Source organism: Schistocerca piceifrons, chromosome 5 (assembly GCF_021461385.2).
Source record: "Schistocerca piceifrons isolate TAMUIC-IGC-003096 chromosome 5, iqSchPice1.1, whole genome shotgun sequence".
NCBI lineage: Eukaryota > Metazoa > Arthropoda > Insecta > Orthoptera > Acrididae > Schistocerca > Schistocerca piceifrons.
This window is the reverse complement of record NC_060142.1, coordinates 523,584,467-523,605,267: the sequence shown is the minus strand read 5'-3', so window position 1 is coordinate 523,605,267 and position 20,801 is coordinate 523,584,467. Positions and strand designations below refer to the sequence as shown.

General features: G+C 42.5%; 1 protein-coding gene across 1 annotated transcript in view; it reads right to left on the bottom strand.

The window, feature by feature from the left end:
* LOC124799121 (LIM/homeobox protein Lhx3) overlaps nucleotides 1–20,801 on the bottom strand; it is a 202,566-nt gene that overhangs the window by 8,004 nt on the left and 173,761 nt on the right. Inside the window, exon 6 of the mRNA XM_047262658.1 lies at nucleotides 4,301–4,522. Coding sequence (XP_047118614.1) covers nucleotides 4,301–4,522 — 222 coding nt within the window. The remainder of the gene's footprint in view (nucleotides 1–4,300; nucleotides 4,523–20,801) is intronic.

Sequence of the window (20,801 nt, the reverse complement as noted above, 5' to 3'; positions counted from 1 at the left end):
ATATTAATGAAGTTGAGAATCTCACTGGGAAAACTGTTAAAAAGATAAGATGTGACAATGGGAAGGAGTATTTAAATGAAAATGTCTATGAATTTGTGAGACAAAAAGGAATTGTATTGAATGCTTGTCCACCTTATGTGCATGAGCTTAATGGTACTGCTGAAATGTATAACAGATCCATCATGGACATGTCTCGGTGTCTGCTAGCCAAAGCGCGAGTAGACACGAAATTTCGGCCTGAAGTGGTTTGTGCAGCAGCGTACCTCAAAAAGAGAACTTTAGCTAACACCATTGAAAAGAAAACTCCTTATGAGATATTACTGGGGAAAAGACCTAATGTTAATCATTTGAAGTTGTATGGGAGTAGAGTTTTTGTAAGAGTACCTGAGCAACTGAGGAAGTCGAAATGGGGTAGGAAAGCCGATTTGGGGGTTTTAATGGGTTATTGTGAAGTAGGCTACAGAGTGCTAATAAATAATAAGATAGTTGTTGCTCGACATGTGGACATTGTTGAAAGTGGTGTTAAATGTATTGGGTTTAAAGATTATGATTCAGTAAGTGAATATTCTAGTGATTCTGAACACGAAAGTATAGAAAATGAAACTGAACTAACAGAAAAACAGAAGGAAATTGAGAAAAATGAAAAGCTTTCTGATAATCATGAACCAGAGAAAGTACTTGAGTTGAGGAGATCATCTAGAGAAAGAAAACCAAAAATATTAAATGATTATGTTTACAGCAATTTTATTTATGTAAACTTTTGCAGTGCAAATAGTCCGGAAAGCTTTGAGGAGGCGATTAACAGCGCCGAATCAAATTATTGGGGAAAAGCGATGAATAAGGAAATTGATTGTTTGAACAAAAACAAAACATGGGAATTAGTAGATAAACCAGTTGATAAAGAAGTCATTGATGTAAAGTGGGTTTTCACAAAGAAATCAGAAAGTGTTTGCAAAGCAAGATTAGTTGTCAGGGGGTTTCAACAAAAAGAAGTAGTTGAGGATATTTATTCTCCAGTAACCAATATGCAAACATTAAAGATTTTGTTGTCATACTGTTGTCAAGAAGGTTTGGTTATAGAACAAATGGACGTAGAGACTGCGTTTCTAAATTGTAAAGTTTTATCTGAAGTTTATGTAAAGCAGCCAAGAGGATATGATGATGGTACGGATAGAGTCTGTAAATTGTATAAAGCATTGTATGGTTTGCGAGAAAGCTCACGAGCTTGGTACAATTGTCTTGACAAGTTTTTAAGAAGTTTAGGTTTTAAAAGGAGTAAATATGATTATTGTCTTTATGTATTGCGAGATGGAGATGTCTTGATTTATTTGATTATTTTTATCGACGATTTGCTCATTTGCTGTGTGAGAAAAGAAAAAATTGTTAAGATTAAGAACTTATTGTCAAAACGATTTAATATGAAAGATTTAGGTGAGGTAAAAAGATATCTTGGCATCGATATTAATTATGATTGTGAAACAAGAGTTATGAGTTTGAGTCAAGAAAAATATATTGATTCGTTAGCTGCGAAATATAAAATTGAAGATTTGATCTTGTACAAAACTCCAATGGAAGTAAATTTAAAGTTAGAACCAGCGTATGAAGATTGTAATGACGTTAGATATAGAAACTTGATAGGTGCACTCTTGTACGTAAGTTCGGGTACTAGACCAGATATTAGCTATAGTGTGAATTACTTGAGCAGATTCCAAAGTTGTTACAGTAGTACTCATTTTAAATATGCTTTGAGAATTTTGAAATATTTATATTTAACTAAAGATTTGAAATTAAACTATTGTAGGAATGAAAGTGCTGAGATATTAGATTGTTTTGTGGATTCAGATTGGGCAGGTGATAGTGTGGATAGAAAGTCAACTTCTGGTTATGTAATTAGATTATTTGGTAATGTTGTATTTTGGAAGTCAAGAAAACAAGCGAGTGTTACAAAGGCTTCAACTTTCGCAGAATATGTAGCATTGTCTGAAGCTGTAAGCGAGGTGAAACTTGTACATGATATTTTAGACATTTTTAATGTTAAATTTGAAAAACCTATTGTCATATATGAAGATAATTCAGGAGCATTAAATATAGCGAAGTTTGGTAATTTTACAAAGAATTCAAAATACATAGAAGTGCATTACCATTTTGTGAATGAGTATTATTTACAGGGACTCATTGATATTGTTAAAGTAGATTCAAATGAAAATGTTGCAGATATATTCACAAAGTTGTTATGTAAAGAAAAATTCATTAAAATTAGGAATATGTTAAACATCGTGATATAAATGTAAGGAGGTGTGTTGGAATTATGTAATACATTTATATCGGATATGAGAAAGTTCCAGAACATTGTTCTAGAATAAGTTATATCGAGTATGTTCGAGAAGTATCGATTGTGGTGACAGCTATGTTTGTGTATATATGCGTGAGTGATGAGGCGCAATAGATAGTCTTCGTGTGTCTTTTGTAAAGTGAACATATGTATATTTTAATAAAGTATTTTATAAGTAAAAGTGTGAACGTAATTCAAAACATTACCATTTAAAGCTGGTTCTTAAAACTTCATAAGAAGGCTTTTTGGAGATAGTTTGCATCTACCTTTAAGTGTCTGTGAGATTGCTGTATGCATATTTGTACATGTAGGTGACACTGTGTTTATATATTTTTTGGTTTGGCAGTCTCCTATTGTATGAAAGTTTGCTTTGTAAGTTTTGGTCATAATTTTGGTTCAGAACACAATACTGAGTTATTTGTATGTTATTGTAACATTAGGTGCATGTCACTTGAAAACAGACATTTAACAAGCTCCTCATTCAGGTATTGAAGCCAAGGGATGTTGACCAGGTGCTGTGGCATTCTCTGCCGTGAGGCGTCATGCAGATGCTTGACTAATGAGGCATGCTGAACGTACACAGAGAAGGGCAGCACAAATGGTCACAGGTTTGTTTGACTCATGGGAGAATGTTACAGTGATGCTGAAAAAACCAAACCAGCAGCTCTTGAAGATGGCCTGCTAACAAAGTTTCAAAAATCAGCTTTAAATGATTACTCTAGGAATATACTACAGCCCCCTATGTATTAGACATATATTGTGAGGACAAGATTACAATAATTATAGCATGCACAGAGGCCTTCAACAATCATTCTACCTGGGCTCCATATACGAATAGAATGGAAAGAAACCCTAATAACTGGTGCAGAGGGACATACCCTCTGCCATGCACTTCACAGTGCTTTGCAGAGTATGGATGTAGATGCAGATGTAGACGTATATATGGAGGAGCATATGTTCAGCACACCACTCTCCCAGCCATTCCGCTGACTTTCCAGTTCTTGGAGCCACTACTTGTCAATCAAATAGCTCCTCAATTAGCATTGTGGGCTGATTACACCTCATATCAGTCCTCCCACCAAGGAAAAATTCTTGGTAGTACCTCTACATGACCACACAGCTACAGAGGATCCAAATTGACATTTGCCGCAGACCAATCATTATTTGAAATAAAATCAAATTTGCTTGTTAAATCCATTTGTGATTGTCTGTAATCATGTGGGGTGTTATTCCATATTTCAGCTGCTATAGCTGAAATGGACAAATTATTACTATGGGAATCTAATCTTGTGTCCATAGCTGAAAGGTCTATGCACGTGGCTATCAGCCTTGTGATGCCAATTGAGGAGCTAACTGAGTAAGAAGTAGTGACTCCAAGATACAGTAAGTCAACAAAGTGTCTGGGAGGAAAGTATGCTGACCACATGCCCCTCCTCAGCGTGACAACATGATGCCAAATGGCATAGTATGACATGACAACCAGCTGGCGCCCCTTGAGCCTTCCCAGCCCATAAAAGGAGATCAATTGCATTATTAATTGAAGACTCTGTGTTTGAAAATCATAAGAAGTAGGCAAGAAATGTGAAAGTCCAGATGCGTTTTTGGAGAAGAAAGAAAAGGAAAGTAAATGCAAGAAGAAGAATGGAGAAGGATTTTTAAAGGTTGGGGGTGTGAGTTGGTTGAGAGGGAGAAGGCTAAGGGTGCATGAAGAAGAAGTGCACCTGGATGTAGAGGTATGTGACTTGTACAATGACGCTGAATGGGGACTGCCCTGCACCGTGGCTGCTGCCCGAGGCTGGGTTCGATCCCTTGGCATCTGTGCCCAAATAGAGCTTTTTTAACATGTGTGAATCTTGGATGGGATGGTTATTTTGGTCCAGACAGCCTTCCACTCTCGTGGAAATCTGCTTGACTGCCCTAAATGTTGTATTTGCATGAGTGCAACAATGGGAGCAGTTCAATACTAACCGAGGGTGGTGTAGACAGCGAGACCGTCACCGGCATACGGGAAGGCAGGTCCCAGTGCTGTGGGGGAGTGGCTGGCCGACAGGTAGGGCGGTGTGCCAGGGCCAGTGCCGCCCCCATGCAGGAAGTGCCCTGCAGGACGGCTGCTGCCTGACTGCGGGCTCGATCCCTCACCGTCCATGCCCATATTCACCACCGTGCTGTAGCTGTCATTGCTATTCAGGTCTGCAAGTAAACACACATCTGCATCAATATTCAGAAACTTTCATTTACAGAGATCAGATTATATCTATTTACCAAACTATTAAGTCTAACCAACTATAGTCTTCAGTTCATCTCTTTCTTCTGATCAAGAGTCTAGCTTCTGCAACTTACAGTTTCTCACACTTCTCAGTTTATTTAGGCCTTTGTTTTTCAGTTAACATCACAGTATGAGTAATTGTGATTGTTGAAAAGCAGAGGACACATAGTTCCAGTAGAGGGCTTCAAGAGTATATTGGAGTGGAGTGAGGGTAATCAGACTAAAGCAAGATACAGCAATAGACAACACTGCTTACATTAATGGTAGGAACGAGACCAATAATTGAATGAGATTTTCACTCTGCAGCTGAGTGTGTGCTGATATGAAACTTTCTGGCAGATTAAGACTGTGTGCCGGACCGAGGCTCGAACCTGGGACCTTTGCCTTTCGCGGGCAAGTGCTGTACCATTTGAGCTACCCAGGCACCACCCACACCCCATCCTCACAGCTTTACTTCTGCCAGTATCCCATCTCCTACATTCCAAACTTTACAGAAGCTCTCCGGCAAACCTTGCAGAACTAACACTCCTTTCTTTCAGGAGTGCTAGTTCTGCAAGGTTTGCAGGAGAGCTTCTGTAAAGTTTGGAAGGTAGGAGACGAGGTACTGGCAGAAGTACAGCTGTGAGGATGGGGCATGAGTCATGCCTCGGTAGCTCAGATGGTAGAGCACTTGCCCACGAAAGGAATAGGTCCCGAGTTCGAGTCTCAGTCTGGCACACAGTTTTAATCTGCCAGAAAGTTTCAAGATCAATAACTGTTTTCTAGAGCTAGAAGAGTGTTTAATTCCCATGCAGCTTTGGAGCAGAGCATTCTAGAGTTAGGCTTCAGATGGGGAAAGAGATTTTCAAAATATATCTTTCTTATGAAGGGGTATAGAGAGAATTTTGTTGTGTTGAGAATGAGTGTTAACTGCTATGCTTTTCATAAGCAAGAGTTGAAGTCAGAGACAAATAATGGAGTCTGCTTCACTGACAAATTCAGCTGCTAAGTGCTCTCTCTGCAGTCATCCTTGAAGGACTGTTCCCATAACACGAAGAATTAGATACTGTACAAACTATGTATTTAATCACAATTTACAGGATGAATAAAGAAATAAATACAATTTTCAAAGCTAAATTTTCACCAGTGACACAGATAAATAAACCTCTCATTGTTTCACCATTGCCACTTGATAGTTTAGAAACATATGGTGTTTTCAAAATATAAATTTCACTCTGCCTATTAAAATCATTTGGCTGGCCAGAATCAAACTACAATGCTTGCCGTTCACATCCCATGATCTTATTAATTGAGATACCCACAAATAATCTGCCAAATAACTTCTAATACCTCATGAACTCGACAGTATCTTTTGTGTGTATATTGCTCTGTTTATGTTTCCCTGTGAACCACACCATTTTAAACCACCAAAAGAATATCAAATGATGAGCGCATGTTAGAGCATAAGAATAAGACTAAGGCAGTATGGTTTGTTATTAAATTGGAGTTAGGTGCATTAGTTAAAACCTGGAAATTTCAAAAATTAAACAAAGCAACAAAACTATTGTGAATCCTGTTTAAAAATCTAAATGCATCAATAAATTACTCATAAATGTAAAAGTAGATGTGATTACTTATCAAAACAGTATAAATTTCTTTGCCTTGGCATGGACAAGAAATGTGACCCAATTGTGGCATGTAGTAAAGTTCCTACTGAAGTTCTAAAAAATATTATTTTGTACTAAAATTCGTAAAAGTAATTAAATTTGTTTGTGGTAAAATGGCACACCATCTGTCATTTAAACAAGCTGATTTCCATGATGTGCCTGAGTATGCAGAGGTAAAACCACTACACAAAAAGGCAAACTTAATCACAAAACATTATTTCATTCTCAAAAACTAATATGGATTCAAAAAAGGGAAAAGCACCATGAACACAGTTAATGACTTCACTGAGAAAAAATCAGTCCATCACTGGATAAAAGCAATAAAGTGGCAGGTATCCTCTATGACCTTACAAAAGCATTCAAATCAGTGAATAATACCATGCTGCTTCTTAAACAAGATAAATACAGAATCAGACAAAGTATTTTCTGCAGTGGGTCAGGTCTTATCTGACAAACAGCAAATGGTAATCATGATATCTAATAACATAAATTAATTATGGCTATCAGTGGGATGCAATTTCCTAAGGAGTCCCTAAAGGTTCAACCTTAGGGCCAATCTTGTTTCTTTCTCTCTCTCTCTCTCTCTCTCTCTCTTTCTTTTTTTTTTTTTTTTAAAAAAAAAAAAAAAAGGCCGGCCTTGGTGGCCGTGCAGTTCTAGGCACTGCAGTCTGGAACCGCAGGGTTGCTACGGTCGCATGTTCGAATCCTGCCTCGGGCATGGATGTATGTGATGTCCTTAGGTTAGTTAGGTTTAAGTAGTTCTAAGTTCTAGGGGACTGATGACCTAAGATGTTAAGCCCCATAGTGCTCAGAGCCATTTAACCATTTCTTTTTAAAACAGGATTTGCTTCTCGTGTTTGCTAATTACATTGCAGTACTTATTGAAAAAGAAAATGTGAGAGAAATTCCAGATGCTGTCATAAATGAACTAAACAAGCTAGATACATGGTTTCAACAAAATGGTCTTAACATCCTAAAGACTCTGTTTGCATAATTTAAAACCAAATAATCAAAAATGAGTGATATCAGCACCATAGTAATATAAAGGATTCAATGTAATTCTCTTGACAGGATATAATATTTTGCATTTCCAGAAACATTATCTGATCCTCTGGGTAGCCTAAAATTTGTCTGGAAACTTGAGAATGAGTGGTACTTGTGATGTGGGAAGTGGTCTTTGCCAGTAAAACATCTTATCTGTCTTACAGGATGACCAAGAATCATTTTCCCATCTAGTAGTGCAGTGAAGTGTGTGTTGATTTACATAATGTTTGTTGATGTGTATTTCTTGTGTTAGTTGGTAATAATAACCAAACACTCATGTATAAAACAGTTTCAGATACAGTGGCGAGATAAAGTATGGAAGCACTGCGAGAGATGCATGTTTGAACACAAGTACAGAGCCAGCAGCTTCCATTGTTGTATCTGAGCACAAATGGCACCTGTGCAATGATTTCAATATATTGCAAGTATCAGTAGCAGTCGGTGTTCTGTGTACTTGTGAGTGAATTATGTTGGACCTAAGGAAATTCAAACATGGACAAATTGTTGTTGCTTGTGTGATAGGTACTTCCATAATCAAGGGAGGCCAAGTATTAGGTGTTTCAAAGGCAGCATATTGAAAATGCAGGGAAAGCATCTGGTAAGTCACAAAGCAGATGAAGGTCTGTGTTGAATGATCATGACAAGCAGTCATTGGAAAGGATTATGGCCAAAAACTAAGAGGACGGCAACTGAAAAAGCCCCTGCAGAACTGAGTGTCGCACTTGCAAACCATATCACCACCAAAATAACACAAAGAGAGCTCCATAAGCAATGGATGACAGGATGAACTGGAATTCCAAAACCACTCTTCAATGATGCAAATGGCCATAACATGAAAACACAGAGCTGAAGCCATAAAAGAGGAACTCTAAAGAATGGAAAACAGTCATTTGGTTGGATGAGCCGTTTTTCATACTACTATAAATCTATATCTGCATAGATACTCTGCAAGCCACCAAACGGTGCGTGGCAGAGGGTACCCTGTACCACTACGTGTCATTTCCTTCCCTGTTCCACTTGCAAATATGCCTCTGTAGGAGCCCTAATTTCTCGCCATCTCATCTTCGTGGTCCTTACATGCAATGTATGTTGGCGTCAGTAGAATCGTCTAGCAGTCAGCTACAAATGCCAGTTCTCTAAATTTTGTCAACAGTGCTTCTCGAAAAGAACGTCGCCTTGGCGCCAGGGATTCCCATTTGACTTCCCGAAGCATCTCTGTAACACGTATGTGTTGTTCGAACCTACCAGTAACAAATCTAGCAGCTCGCCTCTCAACTGCTTCAATCTCTTCCTTCAAACTGACCTGGTATGCATCCCAAACGTTCAAGCAGTATTCAAGATAAGGTTGTACGAGCATCCTGTATGCGGTCTCATTTACAGGTGAACCACTCTTCCCTAAAATCCTCCCAATAAACCAAAGTCGACCATTCACCTTTCCTACCCCAGTTATCACATGCTCGTTCCATCTCATATCTAAACTGAAGTTGACCATTCACCTTCGCTACAACAGTTCTCACATTCTCGTTCCGTTTCATACTGCTTCGCAATGTTACGCCCAGATACTAGCTGTCTGGTCTCTGTAATAAAAAAAAATAAAAAATAAAAATTAAAAAATGGCTGAGCAAAGGGATCAACAACGAACTTCAATGGAAGTCTTGTGACGTCCGCTGTGGTCCCCAGAACAAATGCAACGAACAATAACGAAAAAAATGAGGAAAATTACAGGTTTGATCTTCCTTCTCATCCGCATTGACTTATATTTTCCCACATTTAGGGCTAGCTGCCATTCATCACACGAAATGGAAATTTTGTCTAAGTCGATTTGTATCTTCCTACAGTCATTCAACTTCGACACCTTACAGTAACCATGGCGTCATCAGCAAACAACTGGAGATTGCTGTCCACCCTGTCCGACAAATCATTTTTGTGTATAGAGGACAACAGCAGTCCTGTAGACTTCCCTGGGGCACTCCTGCTGACGACACGCTTGTCTCTGATGAACACTCGCCGTCGAGGACAACAAAATGGGTTCTATTATGTAAAGTCGTCGAGCCACTAACATACCTGTGAACTAGTCCACATGCTCGTACCTTCGTTAACATCCTGCAATGGGCACCGTATCAAATGGTTTCTGGAAATCTAGAAATATGGAATCTTTTCGTTGCCCTTCATCCACAGTTCTCAGTGTATAATGTGAGAAAAGGGCAAGATGAGTTCCGTAGACCGAAGCTTTATAAAATCATGCTGATTCGTGGACATAAGCTTCTCAGTCTCAAGAAAGATTATTATATTCAAACTGAGAATATGTTCAAGAGTTCTGCAGAAAACAGAAGTTAGTGATATTGGTTCTTTTACCCTTCTTATACATTGGAGTCACTTGCGCTTCTTTCCAGTCGCTTGGGACTGTTTCCTGCTTTGGGGTGAGTTTACGTCCCGAAAGTGAAACATGTCAGGGGTTCAGCCATATCGTGATATTCCGTGAGCCTTATGGTTAATCTACAAAGTCACCTTAGCGCCAACGATTGTGTGAAGATTTTGGCTGACAGGCCAATCCCTTGGCAGAACGTTTGTTCCCAACGGTGGTGCTGTGTTCCAAGGCGACATGGACACTGTCCACGCACCTCACATCGTCCAGTACTGGTCCTGTGAGGACGTGGATGAATTTCGCATCTTTCCTGGCTACCACAGTCGCCAGATCTCAGTATTACTGGCCATCTTTGGTCTATTTTGGAGCGAAACATATGTGATTCTCTACCTGTCTCCATCATCGTTGCCTGAACTTGACACTATTTTGCAGGAAGAATTGTATAAGATCCCTTTTCAAACCATCCGGTATCTGTATTTATCCATTCTGAGACTAGAAGCTGTTACGGAATCCAAGGGGCTTCCTACACTGCATTATGCATGGTAATATGTTACGTTTTCGGTGATTCCTTTTTTTTTTCTACGCCTGTATCTGACACTGAAGTTTCACTGCATGAACAACGAACATTTAGTAAGTGATAAAATGTTTGCCCTTCATTGGGAGGGGCGTTCAATAAGCAATGCAACACATTTTTTTTCTGAAAGTAGGTTGGTTTTATTCGGGATTCCAATATACAATATTATTCCCCACTCTTTTGGCTAAAAATCCTATTTTTCAACATAATCTCTGCTCAATGTGACGGCCTTGCGTCATCTTATTGGGAGGACCTGTATGCCCGCTCAGTACCATTCTTTTTGTCGTCATCGGAGCCAAAGCCTTGCTGCAACAGTAACCTTCCCACAATCCACTTACTGCTTACCACGGAGTGCATCCTCGGAGCCAGACAGACGGAAATCGTACGTTGTGAGATCTGGGCTGTAGGATGGATGAGGTAGAAGAGTCCAATGAAGTTTTGAAAGCTCCTCTTCCGTGGGCAGGCGTGTGTGAGGCCTTGCCAGATGGTGAAGTAGAAGTTCGTTTGCATTTTTGTGGCGACGAACAGGCTAAAGTGGTTTCTTCATTCCTGAGAGTAGCACAATATCGTTGCACCATCAGGGAGGACAGCAAACGGAATAACCTCTTCAGAGTCCCAGAAGGCTGCCGCCACGATTTTACGGGCTGAGAGCGCGTCTTTGAACTTTTTCTTCGCAGGAGAGACGTTGTGGAGCTACTTAGTGGATTGCCGTTTTGTTTCCGGTACGAAATTATGAAACCGTGTTTCATAGCCTGTGGCGATTTACGACAAAAACTTGTCACGGTCAGCCTTGTAACGAGCAAGCAATGCCGGGGCACACACCTTTGAGTATCCCAGCTGGACGAGTGTGTTAGCACTACCAACACAGACGTCTGGTTGAGCAGAGAGGCGTTTGCGATCCGTTGACCACCTAGAATGAGAGTGTCCGCACGTTCCAACACTGCAGGACTCACAGCTGTGTGTGGCCGCGGGAACCGGATGGGTTAGCACGCCCTTGTTGTGATGATGACAGGTGCCTCGCCCAAATGACTCACTGTGCTTTTGTTCACTGCCAGGTGTCCGTAGACATTTTGCAAACGCCTATGAATATCTGCGAGTCTCTGATGTTCCGCTCAGAGAATCTCAATGACAGCTCTCTGCTTGGAACGTACCTCCGTTACAGACGCCATTTTGAAGGCTACGTATAGTGCTGCCACCTATCAGAAATTCGTGACAGTATAGGGGATGCAGGAATATTCCACAAAAGGATGATGCAGATGACAAGAACCTGAGTATGCTGAAGATATATGCTCAGAGATTAGACGACGACAACAATCATTAAATTTAAATTCAAGTGGTTCAAATGGCTTTGAGCACTATGGGACTCAACTTCTGAGGTCGTCAGTCCTCTAGAACTTAGAACTACTGAAACCTAACTAACCTAAGGACATCACACATCTCGATGCCCGAGGCAGGATTCGAACCTGAGACCGTAGCGGACGCTTGGTTCCAGACTGTAGCTCCTAGAACCGCTCGGCCACCACAGCCGGCAAATTTAAATTCAGCCAACTGCCATTCACGGATCATGGCATGGTGACAGCTAACAAGTTAAAGTCGGGTTGTACAGTACGCTATTGCTCCCGTTTCTAGCAGCTGTAACATGACATCAAAGAGAAAGAAGGTGGTATTTTCTGTGGAGGAAAAGTCAGATGCACCGCATAGGACGGATACAGGAGAATAATTCTTGAAAAATATTTTTGCTGAACAAAATATTGGAACTCAGCGGTATCGGATTGGAAGAATAACTGGAAAGAAATTGAACAGTTCTGTTCCGGAAGGTTGGCTCGTGATGTGCAGGAAATGTCGACGGTAATAGTGGATCAGCTGACGATGTTGAGGCCCTATATGAAGACATTATGACACATTCAGTGGCGATATTGCAGCTGGACAAAACACTGTTTTATTTGGACCGCCAGAAGGAAACAACTTGGTGAAACTAATGTTGGTGAAACGCCTGAGTGATTGTGCTGCCAGGGCCCGTTGAGAATGTTTTGCCGCACAAGCGACTTATCATTTTGCACCCCCAATCTCCTTCCTCTTTTCCCTCGCACATTTTCGCCTCTGTCAGTTTTCCTTACTAATTGCGACACGTACTGTACACAAGTCTTGTACCTGGTCGACCCTCTCAGTGTGGCACCACAGCGACGGCTTGTGCCTCTCGGCCTTAAATTGGCCCTGCTTGCTGCACATAAATGACATATGAATTTGGCTCAAAAGGAACTTAACTGATAGTTTCAATATCTGGTCAAGATTGGTGTGAAAACAGTGTATAGTTTGTGTATTTGTACGGAAAACTGGAAATTTGTGGGCCGTAATGTTGCATGAGCGCACTGACTTCCAAATCTTTGAATACTGTGCGCACACCGGTCAACGTTAACTGCGACACTATACATCTTTTCAGGGATGCATTCAGCCCTGATTTCATTTTTATGGATGACAATACGTGACCGCATCGAACAGTTCCGGTGGAGGAGCTCTCGGAAAGAGAGGATATTCGGCAAATGAACTGACCTACCCATTTCCTCTACTTAAATCGATCGACCCCTTGTGGAATGCGTTGGGGACACGTGTTGCAGCACGTCCACATGCAGTAGCGACTATCCAGATGTTATCAGCCGCACTGACCGAGAAATGGAACGCCGTACCGTAAGGACTCCGTGCCAGCATAGGAACACATTATGGAGCATGCATAGCCCTCCGTGTTGGCCACACAACCACGTCCCGCCTTCTGTAACGTCCTGGGGACCGCCACGATTCACGGTAACTTCAGTGTAATTATTGTCTTTGAACGAGAGTCTTTTTTTCCGTTCGTTTCACTGCGTACCGCATTTTACGGGCCATTAAGACGCAACAGACTACGAGACGCCCATTAATTTTCAAGCAGTTTTTGTTTAAAAAATAACATGTTAACTGAATATTCCATTGGTTCTTTGTAGAACAACATTATAATAAATGAAAAGCACCAGTTTGCTTTTGGTCTACAGTATTTATGGTTGTTTACATCTTTGGGCGGGTTTAGTGACATCCCTAAACAGTCAAAGGGACAGTGTCTGTGGTACTATATCCACAGTCAACTTATATCTTCAGGAGTTCTGGGAACCGGGGTGATGCAAAACTTTTTTGATGTTTATATATAAGATGGTCTTCACAGCCATCGAGAAAGTTAGTTATGTCGCACTTCTTGAAATATTTAACAATAATATCTTCTCTCATTCTAGACCACGACTGTTCAGACACACTTGTTTAATTGTAGGTCCCTTCGGCGTGAATTCATGTTGGATTTCATCCATCATCCAGTTGCTCCATTCCTCGCTCATACACACTTTAAATGGTTCATTTATCGAGGCATAAAGGAGTTACAGCTATGAAGTAAGTCCTTCCGGAATAGCAGCAAGCTCTGTATTTCCCTGTCTCAGTTTCTCTTTCACAGAATTTTTCAAATGACTACTAAACTGATCTAGTACAACAAGGGAAAACTTCTTCAATAAAACACATTTCCTTTTCTCCCACACTTTGTTAATATGTAATTTCATAGCAACCTCGTCCATCCAACCCTTGTCATGTATGTGGACGACAACACCTGGCGGTATTTCAGAAGGTGTTGGCATTGTTTTGTGCCTGAAAATGGTCATTGGATTAAGTTTCTTCGTGTCCACTTGTTTTTGTAGTTGCAGTTTTAGCACCTTTCAAGGCCACAGTTCTGTTACTCAGCACATCAAATGTCAGAGGAGTTTCGTCCATATTCCCTATTTGGCTTAGTTCCACACTGGTTTCCTCTCGATGTTGAATAAGAAAGCGATGGGAAGACAACGTTTTATCTTCAAACTCTTGCGGCATTTTCTGAAATATTTTGATTTTGCTTCGCTTGCTAAGTCCATGTCACTTCGTAAACCTGAAGCACCAGCTAACTCCACCCTTAGAGTACGTTAAGTTTCACTGCAACGCTAGCTTACGAACGAGTATCTGAAACATTATTTTATTAATTCCAATGTAATTTCGACGGTATCCATGAATCCACTTCAATACGTCAGCTTCTAGTTTTAGCCATTTTACATTCAGCCCTCTATTTCTATATGCAGTTCTTCTTTACTAGCCCGCCAATGAGGAATGGTTTTTCTGTTGGTGGAGGGACGAAATGCCGCCCAGCTGCTCTGTTTCCATGTTCTTCTGCATATGTTACTACTCTCAATTTATAACCTCCATCGTATGAATACCTTTTATTTTTTTCTATTACGAAACAAGCTACTAACAAAAATTATTATTATTATTTAGCGTATGGCTAATACAGACATATCATGAAATTAAATTACATATACATATGTACATATTGACACACAAGAAACTTAAGTTTGTCTTTACAACTGAATATCCAGTCCTTCAATCCAGCGCACTGCATCTGGAGTTGGTTGCAGGAAGTCCTCTTTGGCGCCGTGATAGGCTCGAATCCTGCGTTCACTGACAATGTGGTGAACAGTCTGGTATGTAGCCCCGGAGTCACAGGCTGGACCAGGCAGCTTCCTCCACTTAAAGAGAGCATCCCTGCATCGGCCATGGCCGGTACGGATTCTGTTGAGAGTAGTCCAGGTCTTGTGTGGTAGGTCGAATCAAAAAATGGTTCAAATGGCTCTGAGCACTATGGGACTTAACTGCTGAGATCATCAGTCCCCTAGAACTTAGAACTACTTAAACCTAACTAACCTAAGGACAACACACACATCCATGCCCGAGGCAGGATTGGAACCTGCGACCGTAGCGGTCGCGCGGCTCCAGTCTGTAGCGCCTAGAACCGCTCGGCCACTCCGGCCGGCAGGTCGAATCCACTTGGAAGTTTAGCACCTGAGAAGATGTTACGCAGGTGCACATCTGTCACTGCTTCCCACCGACCTTTCCATTCTTCAAGAGGTTTGAAATCCTTAGCAACCATGTCAGCAGCATCGCACAGAGTTGGATGGCGTGATTTCAGTCTCTTGCGATTTAAAAGTGGCAGCTCGCTATGCACGGGTAGGTTAGATGGAATTCCTGGAGATCTTGTGGAATTCTCTCATAAGGGCAGAACATCTGCATAGATCAGGAGGCATTATACCGATTGACAGTGGAAGCTAATAAACTGGAGTAGATCTGATTGTGCCAGATATTATGATGACTGTTCCTCCAAACAGGTGCACAATACTCAGCACCTGAGTACACCAAGCCCAGAGCTGAAGATCGCAGGGTGGTTGCTGAAGATCCCCGGATAGTTCCGCAAAAGCTTATGGAGGATGTTGTTTCGAGTACTCAACTTTTGAGCCACGTTAAGAAGGTGTTGTTTGAAGCATAGTGTACGATCCAGGATGACAAAATGGCTCTGAGCACTACGGGACCTAACATCTATGGTCATCAGTCCCCTAGAACTTAGAACTACTTAAACCTAACTAACCTAAGGACATCACACAACACCCAGTCATCACGAGGCAGAGAACATTCCTGACCCCGCCGGGAATCGAACCCGGGAACCCCGGGCGATCCAGGATGACACCAAGATATTTTGGGTTCCAATTATGACGAAGAATTCTGCCTCTGAAACTTGCTTGCAGTTTTACGTTTGCCAACCGGTTATATAGATGGAAGCAACACACTTCTGTTTTACTCACACTGGGTTGGAGTCTCCAGATTTTGAAGTAATTATCTAATGCAGACAGATCATTGGCTAGGAGCTCTTCTGTTGTCTTCATTTCCTGGTGTTTTACGGCTAGAGCCAGGTCACTGGCATAGCAGTATTTTCTGGACGAAGTGTCAGGTAGATCAGATAGATATAGGTTGAACAGTAAGGGTGAAGAACTAATCCTTGAGGCAATCCGTTGTTCAGCTTCCTCTCGTTACTTATGTTGCTTCCAGTGATTACCTGGAACTTCCGATCACTTAGCGTGCTGTTAATCAGTCGAGCCATTGTTCTGCAGGGTATGATGCGGAGAAATTTGTAGATAAGGCCTTCTCTCCACACAGTGTCGAAGGCGGCAGTTAGATCAACAAATGCCACGGATATTTTGTGCTTCATTTGGTATCCTGACTCTATGAAGGATGTGAGAGACAATACTTGGTCGCAGCAGCTACGCCCTGGTCTGAAGCCTGCCTGATCAACTGGAACGTTCTCTAGGATAGCACTACTTATTCTGTTATATATTAGCCTTTCAAAAAGCTTGTAGCAGCAGCTAAGTAGGGCAATGGGATGATAGTTTTCTACCTTGTTGCTAGGTTTGCCAGGTTTCAGAACAGATATTATTTTCGCCTTTTTAAACTCCAATGGAAGTTGACTAGTCAGCAGGATGTCAGTGAAGAATTCTGCTAGCCATTTCTTAGCTTTTGCTCCCATATGGATCAGGAATTCTGGATGGATACCATCGAGTCCAGGCGCCTTAAAAGGTTTGAGGTCCTTCAGTTCAGAGTCAATGTCTGAAAGTGTGAAGGGATTGGTATACTCAGATGAGGGAGATGCCTTCTTTTTCAGGCCACGAAGCTGGCGTCTGATACGTCTTGTATGTTTCTTATCAGGAGGTACTCTTGAGGTAGTAATGATGTGGGAAGCAATTTGGTCTGGTGTTACTTCGGTATTTTCCGAAGTAACTAACAAAATTATTGTACTGTTGCTGATAATAAAAGTCACTTTAAATTCAAGTTCACTGGCACCGTAGACTGCTGTAACGCATCTTAAGGCTGCAATGTTGTGGATTTTTGATGGCGTGGCGGGAGGGAGACAGCGTTAGTAAGCTTGTGAAAGCCCGCAACTACGTTCGTCGCATCGGTGCACTGCTGCTACCAGCTGAATCCAATGTTGCCAGATAAAGACAGGTTTCCCGTGGCATCGAATAATGGCCATTGTTAAGACTGGCGGGAATTTTACATCAAACATTGGATATTTTTATATTCATTTCGAATATAAGACGCTCCTGAATTTTAGAGGCAACTTTTCGAATAAAAATGTTCTTCTTATACTCTGTAAAATATGGTATTTCCTTCAGTTAGATTCTGCAATATACTGTTGCAGTTCTTTCTACATATGGTCCAAGTTTTATAGAGATATGTTACGTGGCAGTGAAACATCATGGGGAAGTTGATTTCGTCCACAAGTTTTGGAGACAACCGTACTTCCTAGATCGAGGAAGTGATGTTCTTCTTCCAAAGGTGTGCTGGAAATAAAGATATCGAAATCCGGAAAGGCAGTTGAAGGTGCTTGCAGTGGGAGTACCTTTGTTTCTGGGATGTTGGCGGTCAGGTCAAACCGCTTGTAATACATGATCAACAAACAAGTGTTATGATATTTATCTTTACGTCATTCAGGAACACTTAGTACTCTTTCGTACGATTTAACGTGCTGCCGTTCACGCACTTATTTCCACTTGTTATAATCTTTACGTCATTCTGTAAAGCTCAGCACCCCTTCGTTTCTGCGATCCTATTCAGGCAATTATCCTTAAGTCATTCTGGAACGCTCGTATGGTTTAACATGATCCTGTTCACGCAGTTACCTACACTTGTAATCGAGCTCGTATCTGTTGGCGCTTAAGTACGTTGTTTACGACTACTGACATGCACCGTGGATTTGGTCTTGTGGTCGTCGTCTTCTGGCGAGGTCAGGCAGTAAAAAATCGAATCAGATCGCTACTGCCGGAGTTATGAACAGTTTATCGAGCAGGTGTGGGGGTGGGGTGCGCGCTTTAACGCCCGCCACGGATGGCTCAGTAATCAATTTACGGGCGTCGCTACCCGGCGCGCTAACTCGCTTAAAACGGGCCTCTGCGGGCGGCCGGACGGCCGTCTTAATGCGAAGCGTGCGCGCGCAGCGGCCGCCGGGGGCGGTGGGGGCGCTGCTGTTAATAGTTAACGCCGGGGCTGCCGCTCCCACGACGCCTGCCTCCGCCAGGCCGTTGTTTTAACCCCAGCGTACATCCCGCGGTCGGCTCCGGCGTTGAGAGATGCAAATTATGGCCGCTGGAGAAGCGAAAAATAAAAATAAAAGAAGCAATGAGAGGAAGCACGCGATGTTCCCCCTGCGAGCAGTAGCAGTAGCAACGGCGGGGAGAGCCGTACGCAAAAAGCGTCCGCACTTTTATAGCAGCGCCGGTGAAGGCCCTGTGGGAGGGGGGTCTTTATAACGGAGGGCGTGGGCACCTCCTTCGCGTCCACTCGCACCATCTCTATGGCTTGTGTAACCATAAAGCCACAAGCGCGCAATTTCATTGCTGTCGTTACACAGCGGGGCATCATCAACTGGCTATCGACTTTACTATTTTTACACACACACGCAAACAGATATTTGTATATAAACTGGCCAAAAAAAATCGCAACAACAAGAAATAATTAATATAGAGTAACAAAATTTCCGGAATATATTTGTCTAATTAACATATTTAAACGATTAACATTGAAAGGTCAGATGTTAATATAAGCGCGAGATAAGCCATCGAAAATGTGAAATGCTGGCGCATTAACAACGGGTGTGCCGGTCGGAGTGGCCGAGCGGTTCTAGGCGCTACAGTCTGGAACCACGCGACCGCTACGGTCGCAGGTTCGAATCCTGCCTCGGGCATGGATGTGTGTGACGTCCTTAGGTTAGTTAGGTTTAAGTAGTTCTCAGTTCTAGGGGACAGCAGTTAAGTTCCATAGTGCTCAGAGCCATTTGAACCATTTGAACAACGGGTGTAACCGCCAGAATGTTGAACGCAAGGATGCAAACGAGTATGAATTGTGTTGTACAGGTGGCGGATGTGAATTTGCGGGATGGAGTTCCATGCCTGTTGCACTTGGTCGGCCAATACAGGACGATTAATGCTTGTTGTGGATGACGCTGGAGGTAGCGTCTTGATTGGGAGCAGAGCTGGTGATCGAGCAGGTCAAGGCAACATATTGACACTCTGTAGAGCATATTGGGTTACAACAGCGGTATGCGGGCGAGCGTTATCCTGCTGGAAAACACCCCATGGAATAATATTCATGTGTCACGGACTGCATGGCCCCTCCCGCTGGAGGTTCGAGTCCTCCCTCGGGCATGTGTGTGTGTGTGTTGTTCTTACCATATGTTTGTTTATGTAGTGTGTAAGTTTAGGGACCGATGACCTAAGCAGTTTGGTTCCTTGGGAATCACACACACTTGAACATTTTTTGAATACTATTCATGAATGGCAGCCTCACAGGCTGAATCACCATACTGACGTACAAATTTGCGGTCAGGGTGTAGGTCCAGTGTGTGTTGCTTGCAGGCCTTCAAATGCCCTCCTAACCAACACATGGCCATCACTGCCACCGAAGCAGAACTAGCTTTCATGGGAAAACACAACAGACCTCCACCATGGGCTTTCGCTTGACACCGCTAAAGCCGAAAATAGCGATGGTTTGGTGTCAGTGGATGGACGCTACAGACCGTCTACCTCCGAGCTGTCCTTGAAGTAACCGATTTGTAACAGTTCGTTGTGTCACTGTGGTGCCAACTGCTGCTCATATTGCTGCTGCAGATGCAGTACGATGGGCAAAAGTCATAAGCCACACACTATGGTCTTCTCTCTCTGTAGTGCCACGTGGCCGTCCAGGGCTCGGTCTTCAGGTACAGTGTGGCTACATTCCTGCCAAGCCTTTCTGCAGTACCACAGAAGGAACATTAAGCCTTATTACACAATCTTGTTCAAACTCAGTGCGGTGTTGATAACGGCGTCTTTGTCCCATTAAGGGCATTCTTGGCTAACATCAATTTACCACGTCCAATTTCAAAGGTAACTAACGCTCATGACCCTTACAGCGTGTACTTAGAGCAAACTTGATTTGCATCCTCCTAGTGGCGCCACTCTTATGCGATTGGAGTGAAATTTGAATGGACATCATCTTTTAGATGTAGAAACACGCCTACCAGCTTTCGCTTATGTCGCTCAACTCCTTCTCGGTGGTGTGATTTGTTTTTCTGTCAGTGAATGAGGGCGATCAAAAAGAAAGGGTCGAAACAACACTGAACGTATAACTGAAGTCTTTCTTTGAAAGTAATCACCAGAAAATTGAGCACAATTACCGCACTCTTTCACGAGTCGAAGGATTCCCTTTTCCCAGAATAGCTATGGCTGTGACAGGAGCCAGTCCACCACTGTGACCTTCAGTTCATAGTCCGAATTGAAGGACTTCCCGTGGAGATGTTGTTTTTAGTGGACCACATGCATGGAAGTCGCAGGGTGACATGTCCGGGCCGTAGGCAGATGCTCAACCTGCTTCCACTTGAGCTTGACCATTACACTCTGTGTGACCTTGCAGACGCGTGGATGTGTGCTATCACTGAGCTGAACCACTCTCTCCGTGAGCAGCCCATGCCGTTTTCTCTCGATGGACTTGGGCAGGCTACAGGTTGCCTCTCAAAACACGCCACTGTTAATGGTTTTTCCGTGCTCGAGGAACTGGATGAGTAACGAACCTCGGACGTCGTAAAAGACGACGAGCATCATCTTGCCGGCTTCTTGGGGGAGGTGATGACGCATGCCTCCATTGCGTAGGTGTCTCACTATGCTGTCCCAAAGCGATCCATG